Source organism: Podarcis pityusensis (genome assembly GCF_964106645.2).
Source record: "Podarcis pityusensis genome assembly, chromosome: 14".
NCBI lineage: Eukaryota > Metazoa > Chordata > Lepidosauria > Squamata > Lacertidae > Podarcis > Podarcis pityusensis.
Window position 1 is genome coordinate 13,397,146 of NC_138039.1, and position 18,912 is coordinate 13,416,057.

General features: G+C 45.8%; 1 protein-coding gene across 1 annotated transcript; it reads left to right on the plus strand.

Moving 5' to 3' along the window:
* The first annotated feature begins 616 nt into the window (after positions 1-616).
* CRYM (crystallin mu) lies at positions 617-18,050 on the plus strand. The gene is made up of 8 exons (XM_080981887.1): positions 617-877; positions 4,105-4,255; positions 4,883-4,945; positions 5,762-5,863; positions 8,112-8,295; positions 12,946-13,067; positions 13,765-13,849; positions 17,691-18,050. Exons 1-8 carry the CDS (start codon positions 699-701, stop codon positions 17,753-17,755), a joined length of 951 nt encoding a protein of 316 aa, XP_080838013.1. The 5' UTR covers positions 617-698; the 3' UTR covers positions 17,756-18,050.
* Positions 18,051-18,912: the final 862 nt, after the last annotated feature.

Here is an 18,912-nt window from a genome sequence, read left to right on the forward strand (position 1 = left end):
GCTAGCCGACCTGACCGGAAGAGTCCGCGACCAGAAGGAGGAGGAGTACCAGGAGGAATGGATGAAATTTAAAGACTATTTAGCTAAATATGCCAAGATAACTTAAATAGAAATACTTGCAAGTACCAGATTGGCTTAGGATTTAAATATGTGATGTTATAGAATAATATATCTAAAGTTAAAATAAAAAAAGAAAGAGGTTAATTGACTAAGTAAATTTTATGAGAAATTAGTTGTGGAAAACTCTTACAATGATATACATAGAAACTCAGCCAGGGGGATTTGAGGAAGTCACCTAACAATGTTAACAAAAGTGGAACTATTATAGTTAGGATTTTTGTTTGTTTGTTATTTGTTTTCTGATGTTTTGTGATAAATTTTGAAAATCGATAAAAAAAATGGGGGGGGGGATGAAGTCACTTCAGCACCGGGTGCGGGGGGGGGGAACGCTTCCCCCAACCGGTACTGTATTTTGCCAGATCGAAGCTGGCAACCCTCCGAGGACCTTCCTGGGGGTTCCCTGCTCAGAGGTCCCGGACCAGCTCCGTCGGGAGCAGCAGGCGTCTCGTCCGCCAGGGGGTGCTGGGCGCCGCCGCCTCTCGGGCGGCGAGACGGGGCGGGTGGGGGCGCCTGGCAGCGGGCGGCTCTCACTCGAGGGGCACCGGGCGCCTCCGCCTCTGCTCTCCGCAGTCCCCACCATGAGCCACGCCGTGCCGCCTCCCGTTTTCCTGGCGGCCGGAGAAGTGGAGAAGCATTTCCCCGCCGCCAGCCGCCTCATCCCTGCCTTGGCCACGGCCCTGGCCAACTTCTCCAGCGGCGCCGAGGGAGGCGTCGTGCAGCCGGTGCGCACCGTGGTGCCGATCCAGAAGTACAGCGGGTGAGGACTCGGGATCGGGATGGGGATTTCCTGCTAGGTATATCCCCAGGTGATGTGGGAGGTTTGGGGGGGGTCGATTTGTAGGGATGCCCCCCCCCGCCCGCCATGACTTATGCAATAAAGATAATGGATGGGGTTCAAGCATAGGTGCTAACTCTTTGGGGCGCTGAGTGTCCCAGCACCCACAAAATTCCCCATGAAGGGGCCGGGCACCCACATATTTCGGTGCAGCGTGCCTGGCACCCACGACCCAGGGTATCCCCGGTCGCGGGAGCTGGCACTCCTGGATTCAAGTTACTGCTACTCTGAGTAGACCCATTGGATCTAATGGACGCCACTTATTCACGCTTATTAACTGGTCCGCTCTGAGTACAAGTTAGTTGAATGCAATCCAACTAAGTCTTACATAAGAGGAGATCCGGTGGAATTCGTCCCAAGAATTTCAGCCGCGGGTCAGCTCCCAGCACGACTAAAGTTGGTTGACGTTTCCTACGGATGTAAGCTGACGAAATTAACCTGGAAAAACTGGGATCTTTCTGTGCCCGCAGCACTCTGTGGGCTTCCCTGGGAGTAAATCCATGGGATCTGGTTATAAATTGGATCCAGACATAGTCTGCTAGCCTAAACCCACTTTACCTGGGAATGAGCTCCCTATGCATTTAATAAAGCTTCCTTTTGAGTAGACATGGTTAAAAATTGTGGTGTTTGTGTAGATGTGTTGACATTGGTGGGGCAACTTAGCAATTAAAAAAGACAAACAACGAAGAAGAAATAACTATTCTCACACACACACAATTTACAAGTTTTAAACCATATATCTTTAAAATTGGCACAGGTTAATGTTCAGTAAACTAAATACAACAAAATAAGGAATCCAGTTGGGCGTGTACAAACCAGTTTCAGGCATAATTGTATAATTGTTGGGTTTTATTTTGCTGAATTTCATAATGTGTACATAATAAAAGCAATTGCTGTTTTCACTGCACAGGGAAGAAAGGGAGTGAGCAGTGCTGAGTTGAGCTCTCAGCGGATACTAACTTTTAAGTTCAAGTGATGTCATGGGGTCTGCTCTAAGCACGACTAACACCTGCATCCAGCTTTGTGAATGAACATGCATAGAACTGTGCTGTCTGTCTTGCACCCATCGCAAAGAGTCACTTTTTCTTTTTAGAAAATCTTTACCTACAGTCATCAAAGGCTGTACTTTCCCCATTTTGTTCCCCTTTGGACCCTAGAGTCCATGAAGGCACATTAGAGTGCATGCCTGCACATGTGATTCCAGCATTGGGGACTAGACGACTCTGTGGGTATGTTCCAACTCTACAATTCTGTGTCTCTGTGTGCTCTTTGAAGTAAGCCCTGTTGAGTTCAATGGGGCTTACTCCTAGGAAAGTGGGCATAGGATTGTAGATGGGCAGAGAATTTTTGGAAGGGGGCCTGGGAAGCTTCATTAACTGCAAGCCCCGAAACAACAAAACCCTACAACGCAGCTATAAAACTTTGGCACCAGTTTGGAGTGAATTGGACAAGGCTGGATTTCTGGGTGTTAACTTTGAACCGCAGCTTGATGTATCAATTAGTCAGTTGGGGGCTTGCAGGGTTTGCGCTACAAAGCAGCTGCAAAACTTTGGCACCCGTATGGAGGGGACCCAAAATTCAAGGTTCGTAATTAATGAAGCCAGCTTAGGAAGCATCCACAGCCGGCTGGCCAAGTTGGAAGATGTAGGAACATTTTTTTGGTAATCTTTCAAGGTGGTGTAATTGAGCCCTTCTCTGGGGAACTGATTTGCTTAGGATCCTGCAGATCTGTGGCTGACCCAGCTCTGCTGCACACCCCATAATGCCCATTTTTGGGACTCTCCGCGCCAGCTTCTTGACTGCCTGTGCTTTTGACATTAATCAGGGTGTTATGGTTGTACTCTGAGTCTTTAGGGTGTCCCCAAAATCCTTGTTGTGCCCAGATGCTGCTGTCATGAATGCTCATTGTGCTGATGGCACACAGGTTTCTGCTTTGATTGTACAGTTCCAAACGGTTGTTCTTTCCAAGTAGAACTCAGTCACCCAAGCACTTTGCACATAAAAATGATCTAACCAAATTGTGAGCTGTTGATAATGACAGTCAGGAGCCTTGTGGTCTGCTAGAACATGAGAACAGATTGATTGTGGCAACATTGTGTGTGTGTGTGTGTGTGTGTGTGTGTGTGTGTGGACTGTCTCCCAGAAAATGCTGCTCTCCAAATTCACACACCCACAGCAGACCTGCCAACCTGCTTTGCTGAACCTTAAACAAATTGTTGCAAAAGCTTAGCCTGCGATTTTAGAAGACTTCTTTTGTGGGGGGAAAGAGAAAACAAGTTCCTGAACGCTTGCATCTGTGGCGATTTGCTTGAGGTTTGCCACCCTGGGTTTCTTTGGGAGGAATTCACAGAATGCTGTGTGAGATAGTAAGTCTGCAGGCTTGAGTTTGCTAGCTGATGCAACTGGCTGATGCAATCAGCCTACAATACTTTCTATGGAAGTGCTGTCAGTTGATTGGCTGTCATCGGTTTAAAAGGGAAACCTGTCCAGCAGTAAGTGGGTGGTGTAGAAGAGTGTGGTCAGAGAGAGAAAGATAGAAAGGTCTTCCTATTTGCCTTAAGGTGCAGCCAGGTACTCTGTTTGACCGTATGAACTGCTCGTGTATTATAGCCTGTAGATTATTGTATATATTTGTATATATATAGCTCACAATAAATATACTGCACTGCACTGAAGAACCTGGAACTCTGAGCGTTTCTGCTAAAGTGCCGCAGAGAATTCGCGACAAGGCAGGGTAAAAATTCAATAAAGAAATGAACATAGAAATAATCTGCAAGGTCTTTCGCTGACACCTGCCTTGGGCTGCCTATAAAACAGGGGTAGGAAATCTCTGGTCCTCCCTGTGCCAGGCATTGGCTTGGCAGTGTGTGTCAATGAAGGCATTGGCAGGGGAAAACTGTTACCTCCTGGAGCTGCTGGCACCATGAAAATAAGCTTCCTAGGACTCCTCCCGGAGGGGCGCCACTAAAAGCAGATGGCCACACTGGCCAGCACTTATGAAAGAGCCCTCGAACCTTGTGCCAACCCTGGTGGCTTAAGTTATTCATTATGCTTTCTTAAAAGTTTTAGATTAACTTGCTAGCTTAGTTGCTGAGGGAAGAGACCACACTTGAATGATCATTGCGCCGCCTCCGTCTTCTGCTTGTAAGCTTTTTAGGGATCATGCCTGCCTACAGCGAGAAAGATGACGCTTTGACAACCAAGCTGGTGACCTTTTATGAGCACGTGACGGATCCTGCAGTTCCTTCCCATCAAGCAACAGTGCTCCTGTTTGAGCCAAGCAACGGCACTCTCAAAGCTGTGAGTCTCCCAAGGCAACAGTGAGCACAATTTGAACCTCTTTAGCCCCACCAACCTCAGGCTGCCCTCAGCCAGCTGCCTGCCTGCCTCTTTCCTCGCACTCATTCCAGGAGGCAGCCTCGGCTGTCAGCTTTCTCCTCCTCCTCCCTAATCTCAGAGTTGTGCTTGCAGAACCCATCAGGTAGGAGATAGGGACAAAACTAGGGGATAGACAGGCTCTGCCTGTCATTATCTCTGGCGCCACCTACTGTTGGACTCCTTGCCTCCCTCCCAATCAGTCCCAAAGGGCCCTAGTCACCACTGCCTGTCACATGTAGGACGGGGATGAGCATGTCCCCCGCCTCTATCAATGTGTAAGGGGCATTCCCTTGGAGGAGGGATTGTTTGTCAATCCAATCTGGGAATTGTAGCTCTCTGCAGGGAACAGGGATCTCCTAATGCCTCTCAGCTTAACAAGCCACACTTCCCAGGATCCTTCGGGAGGAAGCCATGACTGTTTAAAGTGGCATGATACAACTTTAAGGTGTTGGATGGATGGGCCTTGTCTGCCTGAGGAAAAGCATTTTGTATTTAACTTCCATCTTGCCGTTTTTCTTTTCGTTCTGTTTGATGTTCTCCTTTGGAAAGGTCATGGATGGTAGCGTCATAACAGCCAAACGGACAGCGGCTGTTTCTGCGATAGCCACCAAGGTGGGTGCTTTTTATTAAGTGGGACGAAGAAAGGGACTGTGGTTTGGGGAATACGGCAGCACTGTCTTTAGCAAAAATCCACACAGAGCCCCCAAATTTAGTTTAGCCCCCAAATTAACTTTTATTATGCTTATGTCAGACACCACGCTTACTCCTTATTTATTGTTTATGAAAGAAGGGAGGAGAAAGAAACAAACTTTTTTATTTGCTCATTTATTTACAATACACTTATACAGTACATTTATATACAATACACCACACTAAACAAGTATTGTTTAGGCACCTAACATAATATTTTTATGTAAGAGTTGATTTCAAGAGTTAATGTCAAGAGCCATTGTTGAGTCTGACAAGCGCTGCCGTTGTGAATGACAAGCGCTGCCGTTGCCACGGCACATCTTTGATAAATGAGCACACAAAGTCGAAAGTCCTTTAGTGAAATAGGAGGTATGCATTTCGGTAATACCTAGGTATATATGTATTTTGTTTTTCCAGCTTGATCAAAATTATTTATTATTTCATAACAGGTAGATAGTTAAGAGCTTAGGTGGGTTCAGCAGTGGACACCTGGCACCTCCCAGAATTCAGCACCCGGGTGTCTCGCACCCCTTGCACCCCCAGGTAAAGACGGCCCTGGAAAATGGCATGGTGGGCCAAATTGGAAACACCCCCCACCCAGCAGGACAGGATTGACCAGCAGACTGGGTGTTCCCTACCCGATAGAAGGCCATGAACTTTAGGGTTGGCAAAAGTCGTTAATATGAAAGGTGCCATATGAACAAGTTTTTTACCTTCCCCTTTTGGATATATTTTCAGTACTTAATGCCGGTGGATTCTGAAGTGCTGTGTATCCTAGGAGCTGGTGTTCAAGCCTACAGCCACTATGAGATTTTCACAGAGATGTTCTCATTTAAGGAGGTAGGAAGTTCAATTAAACCAACTGATTTTTATTTATTTTTTAACAAATTTACCACTCAACAATAGCCTCTGCCTTAGGCATTTCTAGCACATACAGAGTACCTGTTAGTTTGTCAGGCACCTTTTGGTCCCTCCCCCCTTATCTCTTAATCAGGGGTGGGCATACTTCAAGATTGTGGGATCTGCTTTGTTTCTTAAAGGTAAAGGGACCCCTGACCATTAGGTCCAGTTGTGACCGACTCTGGGGTTGCGGCGCTAATCTTGATTTATTGGCCGAGGGAGCCAGCATACAGCTTCCGGGTCATGTGGCCAGTATGACTAAGCCGCTTCTGGCGAACCAGAGCAGCGCACGGAAACGCCGTTTACCTTCCCGCTGGAGTGATACCTATTTATCTACTTGCACTTTGACGTGCCTTTGAACTGCTAGGTTGGCAGAAGCAGGGACCAAGCAACGGGAGCTCACCCTGTTGCGGGGATTTGAACCGCCGACCTTCTAACTGGCAAGCCCAATGCTCTGTGGTTTAGACAGCACCACCTGCATCCCTTCAAATAACTATTTATTCAAATAAATAGTTATAAACTAAAAAACTCCATCGTGGGGATTTGAACCGCCGACCAGTACGTAAAGTTCCCAGGATTCTTTGGAGGGGGGAAGCTTGGTGAGAGCACTTGTCCTGGGAGGGCTGAAAGCACCATAAGACAGTGGCTCTGAAGAAACCCAAGATAGCAGAGGCTGCAGCATTGATAAAATCAAACCAATTATCAAGGGTTCTTAGGTATACTACAATATTGTATAAGTTTCTCTTTCAACAGTCTAGCTTACAGAGTTAATTACTATTTTCTTCTTTCATTTCTCCTCATCCTGCGGAGAAAATCAGGTAGAGAACAAAGTCAGCATCAGCATTACAGGGATCAAAAAAGAAACCGTTGCCAGCAAACTGACTTCCATGATTTCCATGTTTTTCAAAGCTGCTGAAGATGTAGCCTGGGGATTTGTTTTCCATTCTAGAAATGAACTCTCTGTTGTTTTTGATGGGAACAGGGATCCTGTGCCAGATTAGTGCCTGGTGGGGGTGGCAAGGCCTGGCCTGGTGCTACAAGGGAGGAGAGAGTAAGGAAAGGTTGGGATTACTTTGTAGATATTCTGGCCTGGCTTCCTTAGAGTGCGTGCACAGACTGTTGACTCCTGCTTATCTCCTTGACTGGCCAGGCCCACTTGAGATTACAGCAATTACAAGAATACCATTCAACTGCAGAGGCAATAATAAAATTCAGCTGTGGAGGCAAGAGACCACCCACCTTTCTTTTCACCTCTTGGAGCAAAAAAATAGACCTCTGAGAAGCCTAGGATTGGCTAATTTGAAGTCTGAGTGGACATATGAGAGCCATCTTCAAACATCTCAAGGGCTGGCACATGGAAGATGGAGTAAGCTTGTTTTCTGCTGCTCCAGAGGTTAGGATCTGAACCAATGGATTCAAATGACAAGAAAGGAGAGTCTAACTAAATATTAGGAAAAACTCACTGACAGTAAGAGCTGTTTGATAGTGGAAAGGACTACAGTCGTACCTTGGAAGCTGAACGGAATCCGTTCCGGAAGTCCATTCAACTTCCAAAACGTTTGGAAACCAAGGTGCAGCTTCTGATTGGCTGCAGGAAGTTCCTGCAGCCAATCAGAAGCTGTGGAAGCCACAGCGAATGTTCGGGTTCCGAAAGAACGTTTGCAAACCAGAACACTCACTTCCAGGTTTGTGATGTTCGGGAACCAAAATGTTTGACTCCCAAGGCATTCGTCAACCGAGGTAAGACTGTACCTGGGCAGGTGGTGGACTCTCCTTCCTTGGAGGTTTTCAAACAGGGGTTGGATGGCCATCTGCATGATTCCTCCACTGCAAGGGATTGGACTAGATGACCCTTGGGGTACCTTCCAGTTTCCTTCCAGATCTATGATTCTATGATCCTAGGGATATAAAATACCCTGTTATAACACCTGAAGCCACTGTCCATCTTCTGATTGCATGTTGCTGCTTCTTTTGCCTGGTCCTGGACCTCACTGCCATTGCATGGGGCCAAGCACGGCTGAGGAATGCATTAGGGACTGGCAAATTAATTTTATGCATTTTCTTGTGTTTGCACTCTCCTGGAAAAGTGTCCACAGGTCCCCTGTCCACATTGTAGGACTTCCTTGAGGCCAAGATTTTATGTAGTTCCCGAGAGGGTCAAAGACCAGCCGCTCCATTTCCCTTGTAGGTGAAGATCTGGAATCGGACCAAGGAGAAGGCAGAGAAGTTTGCGCGCTCGGTTCATGGGCCAGTCCAAGTCTGCTCTTCTGCTCAGGAGGCTGTCACCGGGGCGGATGTGATCGTAACAGTCACGATGGCAACAAAGCCAATTTTGCACGGAGAATGGGTGAAGCCCGGGGCCCATATCAACGGTAATGTATGCTTTGTGTATGGCTTTCTCCCTCTCTGGATACTTAAAGGGGTGGTTGACTTTGTTGGAACCAGGGAGCGTGATGTGGTCCAAATACTAGGGGGGATGGGACCTGTTTTCTGGTGTTCCCAAACAGCTCCTTAAAGTGATAAGGGAGGGTTTTGGGGCTAAACGTTAGGAAGATCTTCCAAATAATTTGGGCTGTTCAACACAGAAGCAGGTTCCTTTGGAAGTGATGGACTCTCCTTTACTGAAGGATTTAAAGCAAGGGGTCAGGATCCTTGATTCCCCCTACCTGACCAACAGCTGGGCAAAGCCACTCACTTGTCCGTCTCCTGATGTCACCATGATGGAGGAGGGGGAAATTGATGGCTGTTGGCCATGATGGCTGTACTCTGCCTCCATGGTCAGAAGTAGCAATGCTTTTGCATACCATTTGCTGGCAACCACAGGAAGGGGAGAGAGCTGTGGCTTCAGGTCCTGCTTGGGGACTTTCCCTCAGGCATCTGATTGGCCACCGTGAGACCAGGAGGCTGGACTAGATGGGCCATCAACCTGATCCACCAGACTCTTAGGTACATATGCTCTTATCAGCTGGTCGGCGGTGACAACAAGCCTTTCTTCCCAAGAAACAGTTGGAAGCAGTAGCATAAGTGGAGTAGTGAGACTGTTGTCCTAACCTTGAGCAGAAGGATCTAGGTGTGGTGCAAGATTGGCCGTCAACATTCAACAAAAGTGTTAGCACTGCTCCCAGAAATAGGCTTAGTTGGAAAAGGAAAAAAGAAAAGCACCTTGCTTTAATTAGCTTTAGCTAAAGCATCTTGCAAAGGATTAGCTAATCCAGATTAACTGGTTTTAAAGAGGGGGTGCTAATCTGTTTACAATATTGATGCAAGGCACACTAACATTGTACTGCAGTCTGTTAAAATCGGTAGGATTCGCTTCTACACAATGTAGAAAACATAAAAACATGCCTGAGGCTCACCTGTATTCCACATTCACTAATTACTCAGTACAGAATTTCATGATAGACACATCAATTTGAATATAATATTGGGGGGCCCTAGGTAGGAACCACCCCACCCTGCCCTTTCAATCACAAGACACAGCATGCACATCCCATTTGAACAGCAATGCCTATTAACTTTTGAGGGGCAGCCCCCTCAAATATATATTTTGGGGGGGGGGGAGGAACCTCGGCCTCTAAGAGTTGGCTCCTCCTTCCATTGTGAGTTCTCTGAGTGGGGACCGATCACATCTCTTTTCAGAGTTTGGCTCTGTTCACTGATGAATACCTTCACAGCAGATGAAGAACCTGCCGGTTCTTTCTTGGAAAATTTCTTTGAACTCTGGTTTATTCTCATTTTACTTCCTGAAGTGGCCTCCCAGGGTTAAAAGGTCCCTGCAGATGTCTCCCTTCTTTACAGTAGACCCACTGAGATTAATGTACCTCAGTTAATTATGTGCATTAATTTCTTCTCTGAGTAGAATCTAGTTGCATCATATCGCCCACTCCACTTCTGCCCTGCATTGTCTGCAAAGGACATAGAAAGGGATTCATGGAAGCGAATGGGAGGTGCAATTCGAGATGTCATCCCTGTCTGACCGATTTCCACCCACCCCTTCATAATCAATGCTTTGTGTGATGGATTCTTCATATTGTGTAGAGGCACACCACGAAGGGTCAGGGGACAATTGGTGTCCTCATTCACCACCGCAACACATAAACAAAGCGCTGCTTCTCCTTGCGTCACCACACTTCTCAGGGAACTCATTCCTAATGGTTGAGCAGGTTTTCAGAAAAATATGTGAGTCTTTCTCTGTTTGTATAGCCACTTTCTGTCACATTTTTTATATCCTCTTAAAAGAAGGCTGATGGTGGCTCATTCTCCTTAATTATAGGTTTTGGATGAAAACAAAAAACAACAGCCCTACAGCAAAATCTCTCCTAAAATTTCAAGTGATGCAATCAAATATTGTCACATGTGTCAGGGCTTTCAACTAGATGATGGGTTGAAAGTGCACCACATTGGTACATTAAAACAAAACAAAAAACTTTGCCAAATAGCTAAGCCTGCCCTGATCCAGTAGTGTAAGATTCTATCGCCTCTTGTGAGGATTCCGACTAACATCATGCCAGTTGTCTGAAGGAAGAACTGTATGGCAGGATCTTATCTGAGGGGAAAGAGTGCTTCTGGGGAAGGACTGCTCCTTATTTATTTTATTTTTTATTTTTGCTGCAAGCTGATGGGAGCTCTTTTTATTGGAATTAATTTTGGTCAATTTCATTTACGACTCATTTGCAACAAGACACCCTGAAGCAGTTCACAAACATATGTAAAACAGTCATATGTTCTTTATGGAGGGCAAGACAGCCAGAACCACCAGTGGCATCAGCTGTAAGTTGAAGAACTGTTAAGCAGAAGAATGTGCGAATTTGCTCCCCCCCCCCCCGTTTCCCCATTTCCCTTTAGAGCTATGTCTTCGTAAGGCACCCTGGAAGCCTCACTAGCTGAATGGGTGGGATCTAAATGCTAGGGGTATTCTTACTGCAAAGGTGTCCCCCTCCACACGGCATATGGCTCAAAATCTGTGGGTCAGGGATTGCACATGAGGAGTCTGGCTTCCTCGTTGTGAGGAGAAGACTTGGGGCTGGGAGATCTTGTGCTACCAAGTAGACCCTGCCTCCATTTTGGTATGCTTGCCACTTCCGCTCTTGGGTGAACTTGAAGTGGTTGAAGCTGGGGAGCATAAAACCATAGAATTATAGAGTTGGAAGAGACCAGGTGAACATGAAATTTATTACCCTCAGAGACCAGCTTGAGAAACACAAATGGAACTACAATCCCAATAGCAAAACAAACATTGAAAAAAATATACAACAATAGATTTTAAGTTTAAAAGTGTGATAGGCATATAAACACATAAAAACTTTAAAATAGACAGCCTTAGAGAAATGACCCAAAAACATCCGTGGGTCCGGGTTTTGGAATTTTCTTAACAAACTAGATTGAATCAGGGGATGGTCTGTGCCTACAGATCTGTGCGCGGAATCTGGCGAAAATCTGGGTCGTCTTGTGGTATTTGCCTAACAGGAGAAGATCAAATTTTTGCTTTACCGGGAGGTCAGTAAGCCTCACGAGCAGGGGGTCAATGGTTTCTCTACGTGCCTCGTTGTAAAAGGGACATCTAAAAAATATGTGTTCAGGGCTTCCTATATCCCCCAAAGGACAGGTGCAAATTCTCTGGTCATATGGGACTTTTTTAAAGGATCCTTCCAAGGACAGAGCCGAGCTTCTGGCGAGTGTAAAAGCATTTTTGGATACAAGAAAAAAGAGATATGCTGCTGGTGCAGCTATATATCTCTCGATTTCTACAATTTTGTAGTTGGGCACCTTAAGCAGCCCTGTTGTCTCTTGGTTGGAAGAGACCATAAGGCTCATCGAGTCCAACCCTCTGCAGGAAACTTTTGACCATGACTCTGAGATTAAGAGTCTCAGGCTTTACCAACTGAGCTATCCCAGCTTAGGATGGATGAAGCCAGTCTGAGCGAACTGGTTCCATCTTCGCGGGCAGGATTTTATGTGGGTAGTGGTCTCGGTGGTGGGGACAGTCTGGGTTCATAGGTTTCACTGAGAATTGTAGGTGAACCTGAGACAAAATTAAGGGTTTCTGGCATATGTATATGAAGAGTTAAATAAAATATTTAAACAAACCTTTGTTAAAAAAAAAAAGGAAGAAGCTTTTTTATTGGGTATACTAGATTCAGATATCGTTAGGAAAAGCAAGAAAATAAGTTCTTTATGCAACAGTGGCAGCGAGAACCCTAATTGTAAAAAATTGGAAAAATGAGACAGCACCAACAAAAAAAGAATGGCAAGAAAAATTATTTGACTACATTGAGTTGGTTAGAATGACAGATGCAATTAGGGGTCAGTCTAAACAAAAATTTCAAAAAGAATGGGGAAAATACAGAGATTATCTTAAAAAGCAGTGCCTTCAAATTAATAGCTGGACTTGTTTTGATTAAGTTTTACAAAACAAATTATGGTATAAAAGCTTAAAATAGAAAGAAAAAGGGGGGGGGGACGAAGTGCAAAGGAAACAGTTTACTAAATACAAAAGCAGACCCACGTTGAGGACGAAGGAAGTTAACTAGAAGAAAAGAAGAACTGAAATATGGTTACATATTCATTATTTTTTTTGTATTGGTTTTGTATTTTTAAGTTTTCTTTTTTTAGTGTTATGTGTGTTTGTGTTGCAAAATAAAATAAATGTGAAATGAAAAAAAAAAGAGAATCGTAGGTCTGTGAGGAGAATAGGGATCTTCTAATGGCCCTTAATAAACTACAACACCCAGGGTTCTTTGGTGGAAGCCATCTCTGTTTAAAGTGGTATGATACTGCTTTCAGTATATGGCGTAGATGTGGCTACTGTAAATGATACAAGAGCATGAATGAAACCCATGGTTGAGCCTGGAGTCATTCAGCACCCTTTGCGTGTTAAGCATTAATACCGCTCCTACTCTGCAAGAGTCATTCAAAGGCACTTGTCAATTGTGAACAAATTGTACCCATAAGGTTGGGGTGATCGTCTTAACCCTTTTCATCTTGGGAGATAAATCTCCAATTCGTTTGATTCTGACTTTCAGCCGTTGGAGCAAGCAGGCCTGACTGGCGGGAGCTGGACGACGATGCGATGAGGAACTCTGTGTTGTACGTCGATTCGAGAGAGGCTGCTATCCGTGAATCGGGAGATGTCATTTTATCGGGGGTAAGCAAGCAGGGGCGGGGGGTGGAGAGTTGTGTGTCTCCTTCTTTTACCAATGCACTTTGAGTGAAGTTCCTGACACCTTTGCCCAAGGTAGCCACAAGTACTTTTGGAGATTTCTGTGGGGATGACCCCAAGTTTGAGGGGAAATTTTGGCAAGGGCCCCTCTGAAGGACTCCTATATTTTGTGGGGTGCTGGCCACAGGTTTATCTCACTGTTCCATCAAATTAAATTTCCCACAATCCCCCTTGTAGCATTGTTACTTCCATTGGAGCTGCCATTTTAATTTCCCACAACCCCCAGGAGTGACTCTACACCAGGGGGATTGTGGGGAAGTTAAAATGGTGGTTTACACAGACTGAGCCATTCAGGGCAGATGTATGGACCCTCAGTCTCTGCTAGCTGCCTGAGGGTGCCAAGTGCTGGTGCCAGGCCTGGTTTTCTGTGGGGACTGAAATCTTAAGAACCCTTAGGAACTTGTAACTGTGTTTAAAGGCAGGGCCAGAGCTCAGCGTGGGGAGAACCCGAAACTCTTCCCCCACCCCACCCCACAGGATTTCCTGCAAAATCTCAGCTCCCCCGAAGTCTTTCGATACCTTCCACTTGTGGTGCTGTTTTGGCTTTGAAAGCCATGCTTAGTCTGAACCTCAGAAAAAGGTGGCACCAGAGGTTGACAAAAGCTCTGTGTTTGTTTTGCAGGCAGAGATTTTTGCAGAGCTGGGTGAGATGGTGCTGGGAACAAAACCAGCTTTGCGTGAGGAAACCACAGTGTTCAAGTCCCTGGGTAAGAATGGCCCCTTGCTGTGCATGAATAAGAGTGCAAGACAACACTTTATTATTTACCGCCCCCCCTTGCGTGAGAATGCTGGCGATTATCTTCAAACTGACAACGGATTCCCCACATTTAACAAAGGCAGACATGCCTCTTTCCCTCCTCGAAGACACAAGACAGAAGCGATTAGAATCAACAGGGAAGCGAAGATGAATGAATGTATTGTTCGTCTTTGTACACTACTTGAGCTCTATTTCCCCCCCCCCCCCAGACTTAAGAACTTAACAAGAGTCCTGCTGTATCAGGCCAATAGACCATCGAGTCCAGCATCCTGTTCCCACAGAGGCCAACCAGATGCCTCTGGGAAGCCCTAGAGCAGGTCTCCCCATTTGCAATTCCCAGCAACAGAAGCATACAGTCTCCAACAGTGAAGGCAGAACATGACCATCATGGCTAGTAGCCGATAGCCCTGTCTTCCGGGCAAGCTGTCACATTAAGCATTTATCCATTCCTTTGCCTCATTTAAAAAATAAATAAAAGTGCAAAACCTTTCCAGCAACTGGGTGGGAGGTTTCTTGTGACATCAAGCTGGGCATCAGCCAATCGGCACCAGGCACAACTTGAATAATAACAATTGGAAGGGACCATGAGGATCATCTAGTCCAGGGTTTCCCAAAGTTGGGTGTTCAGCTGTTTTGGGACTACAACTCCCATCATCCATAGCTAGCAGGACCAGTGGTCAGGGATGATGGGAGTTGTAGTCCACAAACAGCTGGAGACCCAAGTTAGGGAAACCCTGATCTATTCCAACCCCCTGCAATGCAGGAATGTTTGGTCCAATGTTGGGCTTGAACCCACTACCCTGAGATTAAGAGACTCGTGCTCTACCTACTGAGCTGTCCGCTTTCTGTTGTCTTTTGGAACTCTGCAGGGCCAGCTTTAGAGCTGTGACCCAAAGAGGAAGTAGTTACCTTTGAAGTGAGTTCTTTAAATGAATGAAAGTACTTCTGGAACAGCCTCGGTGCTAAATAATAGTTGTGTGTGTGCCTTTCCTCCCTGAGAACAGCTGGCAGTCTAGATGGACTTTGTGCCTGTAGGGTGTGGAGCTGGCAACCCTTTGATCAGTGAGCAGGGGCATGCTGCCTTTATTCTTGCTCCATGGAGGGCAACTTCCTGAAAATGGGACATGGGTTGGTTGCAATTGTTGGTCAGCAGGCCAATTAATTAGGTGAGGGTCTTGTCATCTTTTTTGCCACTCTGGAGTAATTGAGGCTGCTTACACACTGTACACTTAAAGCAGCGTTTCCCAAACTTGGTTCTCCAGCTGTTGTTGGACTACAACTCCCATCATCCCTAGTGTTATGTACTGAGTTGAATAGGATCTAAAAGGCAGCAGTCTGATTAGTCCTAGAACAATAGGATTCAGAATGCAGCAGTCTGATAATAATAATAATAATAATAATAATAATAATAATAATAATAATAAATTTTATTTATATCCCACCCTCCCCAGCCGAAGCCGGGCTCAGGGCGGCTAACAACACCAAAATAGTGCAACATTATAAAAACATTATAAAAATTAATTAAAATCAAAATTGATGGCAACCATAAACTAAAGTTTTGTAAAGATTGCCAAAGGAGGGAGTCAGCTGCGTCCTGGTGGAACAGCTCTGTCTTGCAGGTCCAGGTCCTGCAGGGCCCTTGTCTCTTGTGACAGAGCGTTCCACCAGGTTGGAGCCGCAGCCGAAAAAGCCCTGGCTCTAGTTGAGGCCAGCCTAACCTCTCTGTGGCCTGGGACCTTCAAGATGTTTTTATTTGAAGACCGTAAGTTCCTCCGTGGGGCATACCAGGAGAGGCGGTCCCGTAGGTACGAGGGTCCTAGGCCGTATAGGGCTTTGAAGGTTAAAACCAGCACCTTAAACCTGATCCTGTACTCCACCGGGAGCCAGTGCAGCTGGTATAGCACCGGATGAATGTGATCTCGCAGCGAAGACCCCGTAAGGAGTCTCGCTATGGCATTCTGCACCCGCTGGAGTTTCTGGGTCAGTCTCAAGGGCAGCCCCACGTAGAGCAAGTTACAATATCCAGTCTGGAGGTGACTGTCGCGTGGATCACAGTGGCTAGTCAGGGCGAGAGAGGTAAGGAGCCAACTGCTTAGCTTGGCGGAGATGAAAAATGCCGCCTTTGTTATAGCTGCAATCTGCGCCTCCATGGAGAGGGAGGTATTGAAGATTACACCCAAACTCTTAACGGACGGTGCTGGCACTAATTGCACCCCCGCAAGAGATGGGAGTTGCCCCCTCAATCCCATATCGTCCCGTCCCAGCCAGAGGACCTCTGTCTTCGAAGGATTTAACTTCAACCGGCTCTCATGTAACCATCCAGCCACAGCTTCCAAGCATCTGATCAGTGTGTCTGGGGCCGAGTCAGGATGGCCATCCATCAACAGATAGAGTTGGGTGTCATCAGCATACTGATGGCAGCCCAGCCCAAAACTCCGGACAAGCTGGGCGAGGGGGCGCATAAAGATGTTAAAAAGCATCGGGGAGAGTATCGCACCCTGGGGCCACTCCACACACCAAGGAGTGGCGGGATGACAACCCCCCCCAAGCGCCACCCTCTGTCCCCGACCAGAGAGAAACGAGCGCAGCCATTGAAGGACTGTGCCCTGGATCCTCACGTCGGCAAGGCGGTGGTCCAGGAGTTTGTGATCGACCATGTCGAAGGCTGCTGACAGGTCTAGAAGAATCAGCAGCCCCGACCCGCTTCGATCCAGCTGCCTGCGGAGATCATCTGTTAGGGCGACCAGAGCCGTCTCGGTCCCATGACCAGCGCGGAAGCCGGACTGGAATGGATCCAGAGCCGATGTTTCATCCAGAAACCTACCAAGCTGTTCAGCAACTGCTCTCTCAATCACCTTACCCAGGAATGGAAGATTCGAAACCGGGCGGTAATTAGAATTAAAAGTGGGCGCACCACTGCCTCCTTCAGTTCCCCTGGGAATGTCCCGATTGGTCCTAGAACAATAGGGTCCAGAATGCAGCAGTCTGATTGGTCCTAGAACAATGCAGCAGTATGACTGGTCCGCAGGAGCCACCCAATCCAGCTCCAGGTGGAAGTGAATCCGCAACCTGATTGGGCTACAGGAGAATCCCAGAATTAGCCAATCACATGCGGCCCATTGTGTAAATAATGTATATAAAGCAGATATTTTGGGGGAATTTTCATTCCTCACTACAATGAGCTGAATAAAGAGCATGAAATCCACACTCAACTCTGAGTATATTTCACCTAGCTAACAGGACCAGTGGTCAGTCCCCTCCCTCCCCAAAAACAGCTGGAGACCCAAGTTTGGGAAACCCTGATTTAAAGCACACGGCTTCCTCCAAAGAACCCTGGGAGCTACAGTTCCTAGCCCTCTTAACAAACTACAGTTCCCAGGATTCTTTGGGAGAAGTTATGTGCTTCAAATGTGTGGTGGCACTGGTGGAAGTTGGAGTCCAACATCTCAAGGGTGGCATACTGGGGAAGGCTGGTGTAGATAGTATTAGAGCCTTGGGTCTTCCAGCCGTTGCTAAACTACAACTCGCATCAGCCCCAGCAAGCATGGTCAATGGTCAGGATGGTGGGAGTTCAACATCTGGAGGATTAATGGTTCCCCACACCTGTATCAGATGGACCAATTTATGTGCAAATTTGCTTAATATGCAGACTCTTTGGGGTATTTTAGAATGCAGTAGAACTGACAGATTTTAAAATTCTTGTATATATCTGATCATTCTTTTCCTCCAGAAAATACTGTGGGTTTCCCCTCATCCTTGTTAACTGTGATGTCAATTGTTGTTTATTTTAGGAATGGCGATTGAAGACACAGTCCCGGCAAAAATGATATTTGATTCCTGGTCGGCTGGCAGCTAAAATGAAGATCTTCCAATAATCTAAGCACCAAAATAATATTGAGAATGAAGTAGCATTTAGGGTTGTATTCCCAGTTTTAGCAGGAGCTGTTTTTTAAAAAATAAAAATGATAACATTACAATCTTATGCACACTTACAATGGGAGAAAATCTCATTGAATTTGGGGGTGCTTTCTTTTGAGTCAATATGCATAGGATTGCAGTATAACTTTTTTATTTTTTTATAGTGTTTCTGTTGAGGACAAAGTAGTTAAAATAGAAGAATAGAATAAACGAAACTTTTGTGACGTGCATAACCAATATGTTTTTCTGTCCACTTTGGTTTTGATTTACACTATTCAATTCTGTCTTGTGCTCACTGTGAGGTAAACAGGCACAGGGTTCACCCCCCAAAAAAAATCTTTAGAAGGTTACATAATTTCTTGCTGCAAAGCATTAGGTTGAAAATTACTATCAATAATAATAATAGGCTCCAACCACATTTTCGAGTCCCATTTGGCAGCTTAATTTCATACCTTCTCAAGGATGAGAAATAGTTCAAAAGGCTCATCTATGATTAAGCTTGCCGCAGTTGTAAAATAATAACTGGAATTTGTAATTCTCTCCTACCTTCCCTGCCTTTTGTTGACACTGAGTGGATCAAGGAGGATTGCAAAAAATCATAATCGTGATGTGGGTCAAATCCTTTTGAGCGCTATTTGCTTAAAAAACAGAGTAACAGAACACTACATTTTGTATTGCTTTAATACGTACTGACTTTCCCCTCTTACACTTTATTTTCTTTTTTAATTGAAGTGAGTCTGTGTTGGTTGAAAATCTCTGGTGATGGGTATCTACTGAATTTTGCTACAAGATAAAATGGTTATTTGCATTTTGATCAGAAGATAATTCATGGTGTTTAAGAAGTGGATAGAGAGAGGTTGCTCTCACCTCAGAATACTAGAACCCAGGGTCATCCAATTAAACTAATTGGCAGGATATTCAGGACAAACAAAAAGCCCTTCTTTGAAGAACAGTTAATTTATATGTGGCATTCACTGCCACAGGTTGCAGGGATGACCTCTGGCACATATGGCTTTGAGAGGAGAGCGGACCATTTTCATGGAAGTGTTATCAGTATGCCTTAGGGTCTCACACTGCAGGGTGCTTGTTTTGTTC

Bases quoted from the DNA above. Each gene is read 5' to 3' on its own strand.
- CRYM (XM_080981887.1), top strand. From the start codon at position 699: ATGAGCCACGCCGTGCCGCCTCCCGTTTTCCTGGCGGCCGGAGAAGTG. The intron at 4,256-4,882 runs GTGAGTCTCCCA...TCCTTTGGAAAG, and splicing joins GCAACGGCACTCTCAAAGCT to GTCATGGATGGTAGCGTCAT. The intron at 8,296-12,945 runs GTAATGTATGCT...TCTGACTTTCAG, and splicing joins GCCCGGGGCCCATATCAACG to CCGTTGGAGCAAGCAGGCCT.